Source organism: Eriocheir sinensis, chromosome 1 (genome assembly GCF_024679095.1).
Source record: "Eriocheir sinensis breed Jianghai 21 chromosome 1, ASM2467909v1, whole genome shotgun sequence".
NCBI classification, from domain to species: domain Eukaryota; kingdom Metazoa; phylum Arthropoda; class Malacostraca; order Decapoda; family Varunidae; genus Eriocheir; species Eriocheir sinensis.
In genome coordinates this window covers 3,166,761-3,184,505 of record NC_066509.1, presented here as the reverse complement: position 1 = coordinate 3,184,505, position 17,745 = coordinate 3,166,761, and the positions used below count along the sequence as shown (strand labels likewise).

The window sequence follows — 17,745 nt, the reverse complement described above, 5'->3', positions numbered from 1 at the left end:
TATTGCTTCCATTATGTTTTATTTTGGTCTCTGGATGAAATGCAGTATTTAATAACTTTCGAAAAATTATGAAACTTCAATATAATGTAAAAAGTTTATGAGGGCAGCCAAGCACATCGAATTTTGGCAGCAGAGAAAGTGTGTGTGTGTTGGGGGGTCAGGTTAGGTTAGATCTGGTTTGGTTTGATTCTTTAAGTTTAAGTGTTCAAGTGTTCTCCCCAGCACGATGCATAACAATTGGGATGGCGTGCATGACTTAATTGGGGCAGTGCACGGAAGCCTGTCGTGGCCGTACCCGTGCACCTTCTATCCTTTCCTGTGTGCCGGGGAGCCTTGGCACGCCGCCTAATCGGTCAAACCCAGACACCTGACTCACGGTGCCTCGTGGCCGTCCTCACGCAGCGGTGCCTGCCCCCACCCGCCCGCGGCTCTTGGCACTGGTGGCCCGCGCACGCCGGCTTAGCATGAAGGATCGCTGGGGACGGGATTTAGTTATTGTATTTTCAACACCAAACTCTGCCGTTCAAAACAGGGCCCCGTCCTTCTGATGGTTTTCACTCTAGCGCAGGCTCGATCTAGGGCGTAGGCTTATTGTTTTAGGCAGGGGCGGGCAGTAGTTTTGCCAAAAGAGGAGGCCTGGGGGCCTTAGCCTCCTTAGGAATCCTCACAGTCTCCCAATGAACATGAGTCAGCGGTGAGGTGGTGGACCGTTTCGAGTGCTGCCCTCCACCTGTACCGCCTCCGTGGTGCAGTGGTTAGCACGCCTAGCTACAAATCCGCGGGTTTGCATACCGGCCCGGGCAGTCGATGCGTAGCCCACCCAGCTGTTCATCCTCTCGGTTCACGCTATACACGGCTGCCGAATTTGCCAAGTGTCTCATGTAGATGCTGTTCTATTTTGTTATTATCATTATTTTGCTTTAATTTTTTTTATAATAAAAGTCATCATTATAATCAGTCATTTTAAGGAACCAGGCTCCCATGACCACACAGTGAGATTTATCATTTAGTTGTCTTATTATGAATTGCTTTCATGACTCTTGCACATTATTACTGCAGTGCCATTCTTGTATATATATGTATGTATGCACATCTATATATCAAATCTGTATCTGTAAAATCAGCAGTGCCTCAAGCATGTATGAAGATGATTCAACCTTAGCATGGGATGGCTTGTCACAGAAGTTAGGTGCAATGAAACACTTCATATATAAATTGATTTGGAAATTACTATCCCCTGTTTATTTTTGACACTCCAGATTCAGACAAAAAATAGAACATAACCTTATGAAATTCATCTTTAATATGAGACAGATCTTTACAGTTGTATTCTCTAGTGGACAAGATAACAATGAGTTGAAGGGGATTACCAAGACCTCTCATCACCAATTTAAGTAATTGTTCAGCATATCTTTGAGTGAAATTCATGATAAAGTTTCCCTAACGGAGATTTCAATAAAATCTGTAAAACTTTCCCCATCATAGGCAAATGTTTTGTTAAAAGAGGCTGGGTAAAGTGGCACACCCTGATGATTCTGGTGACCAAGGATAAAGGAAAAAAATGTCATTTGGATGTTTGCAGCATGAGTTATTTTGAAGCTGTACCTAGAAAATTAGGTACTAAGGAATTTGTAAAAAACAAAAGAAGGCCACAGCATGTTGTAGAGTTTTAAATGCTGAGATATATCACAGTTGCTGCATTCTTATGAATGCATAACTTTCTAGAGAAAAAATATGACAATGGAATTTGTTACATTACATAAGTAATATACTGTATAATTTGTTTTCTACCACCTAATTACCATTACGCATTTGTGAAAATAAGCTTCATGCACTTGGGAATGGACAAATTAAATAAGTCTGATATTCAACAGTAGTAATATACTACTGAATCATTTGTTCCCTAACACTAGAGTTACTGGCGCTGCTGCTGAGCCTCTCGCCGGGCAGCATCCTGCAGCAGCTGTGTGTCCACCTCGTCCACCGGCAGCTGCACATAGCGCACCACGGATCCACGGATGAAACAGTTCTTCACTGACAGCTGTGGGTGAGACACGGGTGCTCAAGTGAAAAGACTTCACTATATACAGAGGTAGCAACATTGAGACATCCCTGAGATTGTATACTCATTTTATTTTTTCTCATAAGCACGTGAGCAAAGGTATCCATACTGTGGAAAGATTATGTATAATTGGAAGCTCACACAGGTAAAAATTTGTCATGTACTGAAGCACATCACCATGAAATTAGGTACGTTTGAATATCTGTTTAAGATGAGTGTTTCTGAGTGACCATATGAAAATCAACTCACAACCATTTTTGTATTTATCTGAGCCAGCCACTGCCACTCACCATGTGTGGGTATTTCTCGGTGTCCGTCACGTTGATGTCCGTCAGCTTGATGTTGAGGTACTGGTCGACGGAGTGAAGTGTGCCACATATGCTGGAAAATATTCAAAGGTAAGAGGGAATGTTTTCAGTTTAAAATACATAAATGATTTAAGTTAATGTGATCTATATTTTAGGAAGATAAATGAATTTAATTGTAACAATCAACAAGGATAAAAGAATATCAGCTCCACACTTCTCACCTCAAGTCATTTTTCAGCTCCACAACAACATCCTTCCCAATTAGGGACTTGAAGAATGAATAGAATAACTGAAAGGAAGAAAAGTTGGGTTAGTCCTTCATGAACATTTACTTTTATTATATATTATTGAGCAAATTGAGAGATTTAATAACCAAATCTTACAAGCTTACACTAGCAAAAAGATTACATTACACTTGTTCATCCTTCTGTTATCTATAGTGTCCGTGCTACACCTCAGACATAAAGAGAATAATACAATCCACTTAAACAGATCAGAGGTATATTGCGTTGATTTTATTGCAAGCAGGTCTACTTTCAATTTTCCACAGTAAACAAAATTCACCATGAATATATATAGTAACACAATCCCACCAAACAGAGTAACCTAACCCCCCAAGGTAACAAATGGGTGGTGATGATGGTGAAGGTAGTGGTGGTGGTGATGGTGATGGTGGTGGAGGTAGTGGTGGTGGTGATGGTGGTGGAGGTAGTGGTGGTGGTGGTAGGAATTTATAAGAGGGTTTGAATATAATTACGAATCACAGTATGGTCTGGATATAGATAGCAGTGTAAACATAAGTAAACAGAAGAGATTGTTTGATTATTAGTCCAAAGAATTCCTCTCCAAGACAAACAAGATAGCCGACTCCTTTGTTGGGTGAAGGTAGTGGTGGTGGTGGTGATGGTGGTGGAGGTAGTGGTGGTGGTGGTGGTGGTAGGAATTTATAAGAGGGTTTGAATATAATTACGAATCACAGTATGGTCTGGATATAGATAGCAGTGTAAACATAAGTAAACAGAAGAGGTTGCTTGATTACTAGTCCAAAGAATTCCTCTCCAAGACAAACAAGATAGCCGACTCCTTTGTTGTGAAGGTAGTGGAGGTGGTGGTGATGGTGGTGGAGGTAGTGGTGGTGGTGGTGATGGTGGTGGAGGTAGTAGTGGTGGTGGTGGTGGCAAGAATTTATAAGAGGGTTTGAATATAATTACGAATCACAGTATGGTCTGGATATAGATAGCAGTGTAAACATAAGTAAACAGAAGAGGTTGCTTGATTACTAGTCCAAAGAATTCCCCTCCAAGACAAACAAGATAGCTGACTCTTGTAAAAAAAAAAAAAATAGTACACTCCCCCAAGGTAACAAAAGGGTTAGATTTGATTACTATTGACCTTGTGGGAGCTCCATGAGGAAACACAGCAGTAATTACTACCTTAATATTACTCCAAAGTGTCCCTTCCTTCTTCCTATCCTGCGTTCTTGGTTCACCTGGACAAGCTTAATTAACACACCTGGCCGATCACCTGTACCCAGCGCCCCTCTTCCCCCTCCCTCCCCCGTCACCCAAGAATGGCCTTCACCCCGTGGTTAAGCCTCCCCCGGTGTGTACGTGTAGGCCTAAGGGGTAATGGTGACGTACAGACTCAGCTTTTACTCATTTCCCCATACTCACCATCGTGCCTGTTCCTTCCCGCGCAGCGTCTTGTTATGAGTGGATTCGGCGCGCCCCGTCTCGGCCCCCCCTTGGTCCTGGTCTGGGTTCTAATACATTTCCTGCTATACAATGCGATGGACTAAGAGAAATACGTGGAAATAGAACATTGAGGGGGAGACCACACTGGTAAAAGGGTATCTTGTTTATCCCACCTAGTGAAAAGGAAGGAAAATGTAAAGTAGGCCTATCCAGTTCGGCAGACATTTCACACCTCACTAACACCCACTTTCCTGACGCCATCAATCGTTATTAAGAAAAACTGAGGTCACCGTCGTCTTACTGAGCCAATTCTGCGTCATATTATACACGGAGAAAATATAACACTGAGGGCGGGACCACGGAGAAAAGAGCGCTCGTTTATCGGCCCCAATTAGTGAAAAGGAAGGAGAAAAATGTAGGCTAAAGTTTATGTGGAGAAACTGTGGAAAATAAGAAAAAGAAAGAGTGAGTGATTGATTGATTGATAGTTTATTGTTGCAAGTAAAGAGTGAATTAGCTCTAACTATCCCAGAACCTAAATTGAAACTACCTTTTATTGCGCCGCAGCTGCAGAGGCAATAGCGCTCCTACATCAGTATATCGGCAGAATCAGTTTGGGAGATATATATGGTCACCCCTTTTGGCAAGCACTTAACGTTAACACATCTAATTAACGATTCCTGCCACCACCATTCACTATTAAGAAAAACTGAGGCCATCTTCGTAAATCAACACACAATAATGGGTACCCCTGTGGCATTCGAGATCTGCTTATATACTTAAGTACCAATATCCTCGTTCACCTTCCCTGCAGGTAAATTTCCACCTGTCGAATTATTTTCCAGAAGATTAACTGTTTCCTCCATCTCTCGATAGTTGGCCACCATATAGAGAATTTGTTCATCTGTGTGATATTATTTGTGCAAAGTCTCATTATTCCCATGTGATATGCGTCCTATCATTCCACTGTGTCGTAATTATATATTGTCTATTTCCATTTAATTATGACCACTTTTTTTTCTTCTCATTGGGCTCAGGTGTGTGTGTGTGTGTGTGTGTGTGTGTGTGTGTGTGTGAATCATTAATGAAGGCTTATTGTGATTAACATGAGGAAAATTATAAGAACAACCCGATAACAATTAACTGTGCACTGCCTCGGAGCTGACTCGATCGACTCCTGTGTAACGGAAAAAGCTCATGAACACTTTTTGGCTGTACCTTATGGGTGGAGCGAAGGGGAATAGAGGAAACAAAGCAACAGGGATTAATAAAGGTCCAGGAAAGGGCAATATATTAAAGAAAGAGCAAGAAATGTAACGGATAAATAGTAAAAGAAAATATAGTCTCAAAGCTTCGAACTCATTCAGATGCGATGTTCGAGCGTAGCGCAGTTCACAACACATGGCGGTCTCCTATTGGTTGGCTGACTCGCCTCCTCCACCAAGGCCCTCTACCCTCTCTCACACCCTCCCACACCACCATGGACACCTGCACCACCTCCTCACAGCTCACAGGTCAGTCACGTATATATCATTGCCTTCTCTGACGTTACCGAGAACATCCTGGGGGTCCGCTGTCATATTTATAAGACTGTTCATCTTGCTAGGTAATTGGATGGTACCAAGGAGTTCCAAGGATTTTCTAGACTCCTTATGGCCATCCTTTGCGGTTAGGCTTGAATTCCACGGCCACTTATCATATCAGTTCTAATTATGTAGCTTCCAATACGTACTCCGTCCTCCTATACTACCGTCGCCTCAGTTCGTATGAGTGAAAAACCTCTCATAGGAGTTGTTGAGATTTTGTGATTCCATTGATAGTCCTTCTTACCCCTCGTTATGGGTGACCTCACTGTCCACCACACCCGATATGAATCCGCGGGCATGTGTTCGAATCCCACCTTGGGCAATCGGCGCGCAGTTCTAGATATTCATCCTCCCTTTCGGGCTGTAAATGGGTAGCCTACATGGGGAAACCTGAGGAAGGTAAAGTGCGGTAACCAGAATGTTCCACTTGCCCTGTGTCCCGGGGTAATGGTTCTCGGGCGGAGTGGAAAAATTTGGGCGGCTTTTCCGATACCCTACGCCCCTGTCCACCCAACAGTGAATGGGTACCAGGTATTAATCGGGGGTTGTGTCCCGTCTCCTGGGCTCCGTTCCCTTCTAAAATTCCTTCCCCTCCTGTCTCTCTCCGGCATTTGACCACAGATGTTGCGCCGACTAAACGAAACTTTCCAACTTCCCTGGGTAACGGTTTCTTTCTCAGCACATGCTTTAAGGAGAGGGATGGAGATGAGCACCTCGGCCACGCCTAGCTGTAGCATACGCCTCCAAGTCCAGCAAGTTTACTTTTAGACTTGTTGGACACCATCCCCCAGCTCGGGGAGTTCCCTTGCGAACTCCCGTACCGGCAATACTTTTCAGAGTCTTATCAGCTCCCCTCCTCTCATTTGTTTATAACATTTATAACATTTATTTTAATGTATTTATTCATATTTTAGATAAATCATTTAGTTGTCAAATACACAATGGTAAAGGACTATCGCCACTGGCTTCAAGTTGTTTAATGAAACTTTGCATGTTTTTGTTTAATTCAGGAAGCATTTTGGAAATGTTTATTGAAGTCACACATTCACAGCAATTTTTTTTTCAACCAAAACTTTCATATCTTAACTTTGATGCCTATTATTTTAAACATTTTCTTTGTAAATTGTCTGTCTACCTCTAGTTTGAATTATTTATGTATGAAATTGTTCCAGGAGGTGTGCAATGCATGGCTGCCGGTAGGGTCCTGTGTTGAAGTGCTGCTGTTGGTTGACAACTTTCACCTGTCTGTGAGACTGAAGATGAACCACACACTACTAACCTAACCTTCAGAGGCTGCTCTCCAGGGGAAGCACAAGGAGGAAGATAAAATTCAGCATCCCAGTGAATAATGGAGTGAGTGACCGCCACTGCCTTGAATACTTTACTGGTGCACTGGTCGGCATATGCACGAAAAAGCAAGAACAGAAACTTGGCCATACCATTTTTTTCTGTAGCCAAGACCTTGAATTTCAGAAGGTAAGCTTTAATGTTGTATTAATCAGGGTATAAGAAAATTCTAAAAGATATTTTTAATTTATTTTGTGAATACGCATAGTTGTTCAAAATGCATACTTTGTTACACTGTAGATGCATATTCATAGTAGGTTCCTATGCACAGAATTATGAAGATTTTTTATCAGTTCTTGATCATATTACTGTGCCATACACTATGAAACTGCTGTCATGTCATGGAGGGGAGGAGAGAGGCTCTGTTCATGATAATTAATGGCTTGTCACTCCTGAAACAAGTCTTGTAGCTGTGGTGTGGTAAAACTCTTTGAAGTGGCTTTGACCACATGACTAGAGGAATAACTCACTGTAGTAGATGAAGGAATAATCCTTACCACATCTGTTGCTGTTAGAACAATTTCAGTATGATTCTAGTTTGACCTGAAGAAACCTTTGGAAGAAGTGTATTGATGAGGGAAAGATGAAACGTAGCCATTTTATGGTCACATCCTCAAAGACTTCATATAATAATGGAAATCAGTCATTTGAAGGTATATAAAATAAATTGACCTAAAATTAATAAATATATTCATAGCAATGAACTTAACCATATCATTTAAACATTAAATTCATTATCATTTAAACATTAAACACATTATGAGATCAAATGAAAATATGTAATCACTTAACAAAAGTTCCTAGTGAATAATATTGAGAGGAGTTCAACATTAACTGTGACAAGACTCGAGGTGCGTGACGTAGTTGTCCATGCAGAGGAATTGTTCCTCACACAGGGGACAGTGAACTTCTATCTGAGCCAGACTGAAAGTTTCATCTACAATGGGCCCAGAGAGGCCGGGGAGTCCTGTGTCTAACTCCATCATTGATGAGAAGTGTTCACTCAGACATACTTCTGAGCTGGGTTTCACATTATCTATCTGCTCAGTCGCTGACATGTTACTAATGCAGGCCTCAGGCGTGGCTGCTGACTGTGATATGAGCTGTATCAAGCCACAGTCTTCTCTACTATGTCTCAAATCTGGTTTAGGCAAGAGTTGACTGTGAACCACTGACTCAGAAAGGTCTGCCTCTGTGGGCTCCACTTTTAGGCCGAGGACATTTCTGGGCTCTTGTGGCACTATTATGTTATCACTCCCTAAGACACCAGACTCTTGGCCACTGGGGCTGTCCAGGACTTGTGCACAAAGGTTTGCTGAGACTGATTCCTTAGACTGAGTGGCTGCTTTTTCTGTATCAGTGGCAGGGTCTGTCAAGGAATGATGTGTGCAGAGTGCCACATAAGAATCATCATCTATTTTGAACAACAGCAGAGACTTTCCATCACTATCACAGGCTGGAACTGAACATTTAGCAGCATTTGATAATATTATACACGATTGCTCTTCGGAGAAATTTCTTGAATGCTCCTCCGGCATGTCAGAATTTGCTACTAACTCATAATCTAGTTTACTGTCTAGTTGTGAACCAGAATAGCTTTCTTCTGTGTCAGTTTCTGTTGGCTGTAGAACACCGAGCGGCTCACTGGACAAGAAACTCTCACTAGATGGTGACTGTAAATCTTTACTCTGAGATTCTATCTGTATAGGAAAACTTGTTGAAATAGTCCTACTAATATCAGGTAAAACATTGATGGTGTTCGGTTCACTGGACACAACACATATAACATTGACTGAAGTTGTGGCGGGTGACACACTCATGCCTGCAGACGCATTCCCACAGCCTGTGCTCAGCTCCAGTATTTGGGGAGACACTGTGGTACCGAGGGTCTGTACAGTATTGTTGACAACTCCACTACTATGTTTATGTTTTGATGGGGACTTCTTCTGATGTTTGTTTTTCTCTCTTTTCTTTACAGCACCACTTGTTGTGTTTCCAGTGCTTGATGAGTCTCCTTTACCTTTCTTTTGAGGAGAGCTCCCTGAGGATGTAGTCAGGTGCTTCTTCCTGTGTGCATAGTAAGTGTGTCTGTATGCTGTGGCGTATCCACACACCTCACAACGGAAGGGCTTCTCACCTAAAAAGAGACAAACAATTAGTGGTATATTTCCTGAAAGATTTGGATCAATTAGAGTTACTTCTTGTTGGCTGATCAGCGCTCCCTAAAACACAGTTCTATATCATGCTCAAACTTTGCTCACAGCTTCCTCTGCCTGTAAAAAAGTTTCAAAAATTCTAGTTCCATGTCATTTTGGATCTTTTTTAGGATCACAAAATGAATACCACATCTGTTGCATCAGTGCCCAAATAATTTTTACATTTTAACTATCCACTCTTCCACAACTGAAATAATTGCTGCTCTGAAAAGCTTCCCCAGGGTCAATAAAATTTTCAATGTAGCATCAGAGAGCTCAAAGGTAAAGTTGGGGGCACACTATATAACTGTGTGTGACCTTCGTGCTGTGTTCATCTGTCTCTTTGGCCCTTGAATATGTGGTGGTGAGAGCCTAGGACACGGGGGTAGTATGAAGATTGTTTACCCATGTTTCTCCAGCTACACTTTTATTGACCAGGGGCCTGATTCATCACACCATTTATGAGACCTCGATGTCAAGTCTTCTGGTAACTCTGTCCACTACAAGCTCTCTTTATGATTAGGTGGCTCCAATGGCAATGAATGCCTAAACACAAGGAGCAATCGTAGTAGATAGACTTACCCATTGAGAGGTCTCATGAATCGGACCCAGTCTGAAAGGGAGGACAAACAGCTGGGTGAGTGGCAAACTGATTCTCTGGGGTGGGATTCAAACAGAGACTTGCAGATTTGTAGACAGACATGCTAACCACTGAACCACAAAAGTATGTAAATAAATGATTAAAATTAAGTGCACTGAATAACACTGAATAAAAGTTTCGTATTCTATATGGCCTGAAAAAATGCGGACATCTGAATGAAATTTTTAGGCCATTGTATTTCTAGTAGCGTAAGCACTTTAAACTTGATCTTTTTAAGACAGTTTGATGTGCTCCACAGGAATAACGCGGCTACTCTCCCGGCCGGTGGCGTCCTCCCCTCTTCTTCTCTTCTTTAAACCTCTTAAGACTGTCTGCGCCGACGGAACACGGGGTTAAAGCTTGTAAAGCCTTCTATATCTCAGGAACAAGATATATATGACTTTGCAAGCTTAATTTAGTCATGCTGGGCACATCAAACTGTTTTAAAGAGCAATTTAAAGAGCATACAGTACTAAAAAATACAATGCCTTATTTTTCAGGCCATTATACTACATTTTATGTAAAACTGTACTCTGTCATGTGTAAATTTCTTAATAAATGTGCATTTAAAAAATGTTTTAACTTTTTACCTGCAAGATGTGTTAAAGAGCTCCATGTACAGTGGAAACACTAGGGGCAGCAAGGGCAATGAGTTAGTGTGTAGGTCAGTCCTACCCACACTCACCTCTGTGGGTACTCTCGTGGTAGTTGAGCTGGTCCTTGGTCTTGTAACACTTGCCACAGAAGGAGCACTGGAAGGGCCTGTAGCTGGAGTGGGCGACCCGCCGGTGTTTGTTGAGGTGTGACACGCTCAGGTAAGTCTTGCCGCAGTCGATGCACATGTACGGTCTGATCCCTGCGGGTGACACAATGGCTTGAGTATGGAACTTCTTAAGAGCCGGCAAACAACAAGCTGGGCAGACTGATTGCCACGATAAATGAACCAAGGATACATTTAGTTTTAACCTTTAGGAACAAATTTCATCTTTGTCTACCACCCTTTGTTGATCATGCAGTTAAATTCTTGTGTGAAGTCAATAAATTTAAAGGAAGAAGATTACTTGATGTCTTGCTGCATTCCAGCATTACAAGATATGTTAGGTAAGCATCAACAACTAAGCCTGCTGAGGACATGCCGAACAGGAGCTCCTTCCTGACCTGAGTGTGTGCGTCTGTGTTTGTACATGTAGGACTCGGTGGAGAAGGTTTGGCCACACTCGTCACATGGGAACCTCTGCTTCAGATGGTACCTGTGGAGGACACACACAAAGTTACATTGAAGACTTGCATCAAAACATGTTAACTAAAGTTGTCAGTCAAGTGGCACAAAAATTGACTGATTGGAGTGTCAAGTCATACGGCACTGATGGATGACAGTAGAAAAAAAGTATCTACCAATAGTGAGACTTCATGAGGGCGTCGGTGGAGAACACTTTGTTGCAGCCTTTGTGCAGGCAGGGAATGGTCTTGGGCTTGTGGACCGATATCAAGTGAAGGCGCAGCGTGTGGTGATCTGGGGAAATAAAAAATCACACCTTGGTAACTTGTCTTAATAACAACGTAAAGTAGGCTAAGATTTAGATAGAGGTCCATCAGTTATTAACCCATCCGCTGCGATTGGCACGGATTTGGCTTTCAGTGGTAGCCCAGTAACATATACTCCCAGGTCTTTCTCTGCCTCTGTGGTGGATAGTGGAGTGTTTCCCATGTGGTATTGGTGTGCTGGATATCCTCTCCCAAGGTGCAGGACTTTACATTTTTCTTCATTGAATTGTAGCACCCACTTTTTGCTCCATTCCTGTAGCTTGGTGAGGTCTGACTGTAGGAAATCCGCAGTCAAGGGGTTGAGACGTGAATGTCCCAAAATATTTTGAAGTAATACACTAGTACTAGGAAATTTCAGAATGGGTAAATACAAGAAACAAGTGGGGAGATTACTTTCAGAATTTGCAGAAAGAAAATCTGTGTATGTATATCAAGAGATGGGAAATGAGCATCATGCATTTGAGAAAAGACAGAGTTGAATGTGTTTTAATTAAGAATACTAAGAATAAAAAAAACTGACAATAGACTACCAAAGTAAGAGTGGCAACCTAGAAACTGTAGATGTCAGGGAAAATAAAGAACAAGGTAGAGAGATGAAACATAAGTAAAGCATTCCCCTGAGCAGGATGAAGTAATTACACTAAGATAAGGCAGCGAGAGAGAGAGGTAGAGAATACTGGGAATGGCCTTTGTATGTATTGCAGTAGACAAGCAAATAATGGCTGAAGATTATGATGATTCCTGGGAATTAAAAACGGAAGTTACTTAACATCAGACAGAGAGGTGGAATATACTGGGAAAGGCCTTTGTATGTGCAGCAGCGGACAAGAACTAATGACTGACGATTATGATGAGTCCTGGGAAATAAAAACAGCTTACCTACGAAGGACTTGAAGCAGAGTTCACACGAGTACTTTATCTCCGAGGCAGCCCGGTGCACACGGCGTACGTGGTTCATGTATGAGCCTCGCACACTGAACGTTTGGCCGCACACACATGTGAAGTTTGGCGTAGCAGAGTGGATGGCTGCGTGGGTCTTGAGGGAGCTGAAGCAGATGATTATTATTACTATTATTATTATTATTATTATTATTATTATTATTATTATTATTATTATTATTATTATTATTATTATTATTATTATTACTATTACTACTATTACTACTATTACTACTACTACTACTGAGATCCATGAAAGGGCGTAAAAGAAAACAAAAAGTGATATAGACCCAAACTTTGATGAGCAAACATAGATAAGAAAAATAAAAGACAGTGACAGGAAAGTAAGAGAAGAAGAATTAAAAAGGGGGGACAAAAAGACCTAATAAGATAACGAATGGGTGTTAACCTTAATAATAATAATAAAAAAAAAAGAAAATAAGATAAAACTCACAACCTGCAAACGAGGCTTTTCCCACACTCGTCATTCCTCACTTAAATATGTAGTGCACGTTTTTAAGAAAGATTAACATATTATGGCCAAAACAACATCAATGACAGTAAAAGGATCACACTCACAACTTGAAGACGAAGCTTTTTCCACAAACGCCGCACACATTGTTCCGCTCCTTGATGTGTTTGGCGATGATGTGTCTGCGGCGACTCTCCCGGGTGGCCAGGCGACGCCCACATAGCTCACAGGTGAACGGCTTGTCTATGGGATGGCAAAGAACATGTCAAGCTGCTGGCAACTGGAGTAACCTAGAATACTATATAGCACAACCAAGGTATTTCTGGTCACTCAATTGTTTGTTTCGCAGGAGCAGTACTTAACAGGCTTACTTGTTACACACATTAATGGCAAAGATGTGAATGTTGTCTATCAAACACTCAAAGAAGATAGTTCATTAATATTTTTTTTACATGAAAGGAGGCAGCGCAAGGGTGAAAAAAAAGGAAACAAAGAGAGTATATGGATGGCAGATGTCTGTACCTTTGGTTGGAGGAAAAGCCTGGTAGGAGACAAACTTTGGCTTGGAAACTCCTTGGGTAGACCTGGGCTTTCGGGGGCCAAGGGAGGTGCCAACGGTGTCATTGCCGCTGCAAACATTGAACATTTGAACATTTATTTATAGCTTACAGTTATACAATACTAGTTTTTACATAGTACCATAACACAAGACAAGTTAGGGGACCAGATCCTATACAAGTCTGTAGCTAATATTGATGAGAACACTTGAAGCTATCACAGACAAGCATGCATTCTAAACTTAACACCTGCCACTCTCCTCACCTTGCTGTGTCCAGAGGCACTTGTGGGTCATCTACAAGTTCATCCTCCTCCTCATCCAAAAGGTTGTCTGGCAGCTCCCTCCCGACACTCTCCTGCCCACTCCAGAGACCGGCCGACTCATTCCCAGTGCTGTCCCTTAGTACCGACCACAAGCTGGGGGAACGTGAGCCAAGTCCGCCCTCCCCGGCCAGGTACTCCTCAAGGTATATGACATCCTCTGTTTCCAGGCTCCCCACACAGCTGATCAGGTCGTCTATGTTGCCCAAGCTCTGGAGGAAAGGTTTGGGTTTATCTAGCACATCTTTTTACAGCAATGGGAAGGGAAATGGATCAGCAAGTAGCAGGCTTTTTATTTCCACACTCTTGTTGTTGCCCTTGAGCCATCTCCTTTGTTGTGAAAATAAATAAATAATAATATATAAATAAAAACTGACGACAAAAAAGGTTGCTAAGCACTGTTCCAGCAAAAATTAGTCAGTACAAGAGGTCAAGAAATGAGGGTCAGTTTTGGCTGGAGAGGTGTCTTGATATTCCATACCTACAAGCACTCATCTCTCTACAGTGTGAGTTTACTATATGAAACTAAGGTTACTTTAGTTATCTGATCTTCTCTAGTGATATAAAAACTGGCATGACAGTTACTGTATATTCATAAAGCTGTAGGGTACAATGTACAATAAAGGATTTACTCTCACCTCTTGCCAGTCAGCACCTGAAGCCATGGTACTGAAAGAAAAATATTGCAATTAGATACTGGAAACATTTATAGGTAAAGATTCGTTTTAGGTCCGTGCCAGTATCTCATTACCTACCTTATGAAACATCAGTATCTCTTCATATATCTTTTCTACAAACCTTCAACAGTCATGGAAACGCTTTGAAAATCCAATTCAAGGACTTGTTTTTACTCTTGAAAATAGGGAATAATGTTTACGAAAGCGCGTCACCTCCTCTGGCGGTGGCCGCGGTGACGCTGCCCCCATATATATATACGTGACTTATTTCAGCGAGGAGGTATTTCTTGCAACACCGGCTGCACTGTCGCCAGAGGAGGCGACGCGCTTCCATAAACATTATCCCCTTTTTTCAAAAGTTAAAAAAAAGTCCTTGCATTGGATTTTCAAAGCGTTTCCATGACTGTTGAAGGTTTATAGAAAAGATATATGAAGAGCTACAGATGTTTCATAAGGTAGGTAATGAGATACTGGCACGGTCCTAAAACGAATCTTAACCCATTTATATTAGCATAGTAAATGAAAATAAATTAATACATAAATATTTAACTTTGTTAATATATTTTGCAGCATTCTGTAATGTCATGCCTGTAGGAAAAGCTCTTCCTTGAGAGTGCTTCAAAGAAGGAAGGCACTTAAGCCCTCGCAAAGCCACAAGGAAAGTTGATTGAAGAGCCGCCACTTTGACTGCTAAACAGACAATGGTGCATTGCAGAAAATACCATGAGGATTTATCAATAACAGACAAACTTAGCAAACCTAACATAATCTCCTAACAAGCGGGGGGGCTCTCCCCTCAGCCCCCTACTCTTAATATAACCAAACTTAACTTTATCTCCTAACATGGATGAAGGGCTTTGACTATGGCCTTGCTTTGACCCCCTTGCCCCTGTAATCTTAACCAAACGTAACATCTTGACATATGAAGACATGAAACTATACACTGAGCCAATAATGATGCGAGAACACAAAGTAATAAACTGTATAGCGAACTGCTCCCTTAACCCGGTAACAGCGACGGGCCAAATTATAGCCCTGACATAACCCCCCCAAAATAGATGATGCATAAACTGATCACAAATGCATTGACACATATAATGATTTACGTGAGTGATAATTTTTTCTCATTAATTCGCTTAGAGGGTCCTTTAAGAAACATGACCCCCGCAGCTACCGGGTTAATGCTAGACAGGGAAATTGGATGAAACTGAAACGAGGGAATGAAACTTACGGCTCGGGATTTCCTGCTCACTGTTTCCTTAGAGCCTGATGACCAGCTGTGAGGGGGACCATGCCTCGTGTCACTCCTCCTCCTTGTACCTCTGAATATATGACACAGACGAGGAGACAGAACAGGCCTCTCCCCGCCCTCTCTGGCTTTGAATCCCTTCCTAGGTCAGTGTCTTCTTGATCCTTGAGTGTCGTATTTAAGTATTCGCTGCTCATTTGCGTGTTTCAGCTTCCCTGTTTCTCGCTATGGTCAATTATTGGACCTCTTCTTATTCACCCTTTGTTTGTTTACACTCTGCTTGGTCTCGGTCTTGGCCTGGGGAGTGATGTTTTTGTTACGGTTCATTACGGTAACCAGAAATTATGACAGGACAATGGGCAGAATCTATCTCTATATCTGTATCTATCTATTATACATATCTACGCATCTATTCTATCTATCCATCGATATATCTGTCTGTAATATCTGTATACGTCCATCTATCCATCCATCCACCCGTCTATCTATCTATCTGTATCTATATCGCTATCTAGTTTTCGAATACATGAATATATAATAAAGATGATCAGTTACTATTTTGATTGTGGGCGCAAAAACAATTAAGTTCAGAATTGGCGTGTCCCTCCCTTCTCCTTCGTTGTTTACTTGCAACGCTAAACAATCAATCAAGTTCAGAATGTCCAATCAAAATGCTAAATAAAATAAATATAACGACAAATTCAATACCATTCTTAAACTATACGATGTTAAACTATACAAGCAATACAACCTTAAACTCTACATATTTGGATTTCGAGTTTCATGAAGCAGCGAGACGTGTTCGGAACGAGGTGTCGAGCTAATGAACCCTGGAACGAATGGCCTCATTAACAAAATAAACAATTAAGTCAACGGTCTGTGGGTCTGTGTGTGTGTCTGTGTGCCTTTATCGGAGGAGGGAGTGAGATAAGAAGGAAGAAAAGGTGATTATGAGAGAATGTCGAAAACCACAAAAATTCCACCATTACCGAGACTCTAGCGGTTCTTGTGTGTGTGTGTGTGTGTGTGTGTGTGTGTGTGTGTGTGTGTGTGTGTGTGTGTTAACTACCACCTACCACCACTACTGCTGCCTCTTTTTCCACCACCATCTCCTCATCTTCCATCTCCTTCCCTTTTCCCTCTCCGTCTACTTCCTCTTCTCCCTTTTCCTCTTCTCTCTTCCTTTTCTTCCTCTTCTTCCTCTCCTCTACTTCCTTTTCCTCTTCTTCCATCTCCTTCCCTTCTCCCTCTCCCTCTACTTTCTCTTCTCCCTCTTTTCTCTCTTCCTCTTCTCCCTTTTCCTCTTCTCTCTCTTCCTTTTCTTCCTCTTCCGTTTCCTCTTCTTCCTTTTCCTCTTCTCTCTTCCTTTTCTTCCTCTTCTTCCTCTCCTCTACTTCCTTTTTCCTCTTCTTCCTTCCTCTTCTTCCTCTTCCTTTTCTTCCTCTTCCTTTTCTTCCTCTTCCTCTTCTTCCTCTTCCTCTTCCTCCTCTTCCTCTTCTTCTTCTTCCTCTACTTCATTTTCCTCTACTTCCTCTTTCTCCTCCTTCTTCTCCTTCTCTCCTCCTCTTCCTCTTCCTCCTCCTCCTCCTCCTCTTCTTCTTCCTTTCCAGACTGATCAGACGAACTAAATGGACTGACAAAAAAAAAAAAAGCAAAAAACAACAAAAAAAAAGGAAATAAAACAAATCCATTAAGAAACAGAGAAACAAACAACAAAAAAACCTCAAAAGTGATAAAAATCTGTCCTCCAGTCGCAGTTTTTAAGGCGTTTCAAATCCTCAGGTGGAGAAAAAAAGGTAATTCAAGGTGAGATGACCAATTAGGGAGAGAGGTAGCAGGTGTGGGGGAGGAGGGTGGAGGCGAAGGGGAGGGAGGGTAGAGAGTAGGGGGGTGGAGGGGAAGGGGAGGGGGTAGAGGGGGTAGTGGAATAAGGGATAGAGGGTAGGAGGGGTAGAGGGGTAGAGGGAGAGGGGGAGGGGACAGGTGATCCGCGGGAGATAAAGAGAAGCAGCATCCACAGGTAGGCATCCGGTAATTGGAGGGGAAATACTGATGAGAGAGAGAGAGAGAGAGAGAGAGAGAGAGAGAGAGAGAGAGAGAGAGAGAGAGAGAGAGAGAGAGAGAGAGAGAGAGAGAGAGAGAATAAAGATAA

General features: G+C 42.0%; 2 protein-coding genes and 1 long non-coding RNA gene across 5 annotated transcripts in view; 1 reads left to right on the top strand and 2 right to left on the bottom strand.

Annotated features, from left to right (window-relative positions):
- Positions 1 to 1,209: 1,209 nt before the first annotated feature.
- LOC127008849 (U6 snRNA-associated Sm-like protein LSm2) lies at positions 1,210 to 4,182 on the bottom strand. Its single transcript, XM_050881254.1, has 4 exons — positions 4,044 to 4,182; positions 2,592 to 2,659; positions 2,353 to 2,443; positions 1,210 to 2,041 (listed from the first exon to the last, which is right to left on the bottom strand). The coding sequence occupies exons 1-4, from the start codon at positions 4,044 to 4,046 to the stop codon at positions 1,916 to 1,918; spliced, it is 288 nt and encodes a 95-aa protein (XP_050737211.1). The 5' UTR covers positions 4,047 to 4,182; the 3' UTR covers positions 1,210 to 1,915.
- Positions 1,948 to 9,469, top strand: LOC127008945 (uncharacterized). The gene is made up of 5 exons (XR_007761490.1): positions 1,948 to 2,092; positions 2,339 to 2,460; positions 5,432 to 5,578; positions 6,823 to 7,126; positions 8,976 to 9,469. It is a non-coding gene; the product is annotated as an uncharacterized LOC127008945 (long non-coding RNA).
- The window catches only part of LOC127008299 (zinc finger and BTB domain-containing protein 24-like), a 101,835-nt gene continuing 91,262 nt past the window's right edge, over positions 7,173 to 17,745 (bottom strand). For 2 of the 3 annotated variants that reach the window (XM_050880246.1, XM_050880170.1), the window contains exons 4-13: positions 15,576 to 15,890; positions 14,306 to 14,336; positions 13,611 to 13,879; positions 13,311 to 13,417; positions 12,896 to 13,031; positions 12,257 to 12,423; positions 11,228 to 11,345; positions 10,991 to 11,082; positions 10,518 to 10,688; positions 7,173 to 9,134 (exon numbers count right to left, since the gene is read on the bottom strand). In XM_050880246.1, the coding sequence (XP_050736203.1) occupies positions 7,828 to 9,134; positions 10,518 to 10,688; positions 10,991 to 11,082; positions 11,228 to 11,345; positions 12,257 to 12,423; positions 12,896 to 13,031; positions 13,311 to 13,417; positions 13,611 to 13,879; positions 14,306 to 14,332 (2,394 nt within the window). In that variant the 5' untranslated portion in view covers positions 14,333 to 14,336; positions 15,576 to 15,890 and the 3' untranslated portion in view covers positions 7,173 to 7,827. The remainder of the gene's footprint in view (positions 9,135 to 10,517; positions 10,689 to 10,990; positions 11,083 to 11,227; positions 11,346 to 12,256; positions 12,424 to 12,895; positions 13,032 to 13,310; positions 13,418 to 13,610; positions 13,880 to 14,305; positions 14,337 to 15,575; positions 15,891 to 17,745) is intronic. The other variant, XM_050880346.1, reaches the window with a different exon arrangement.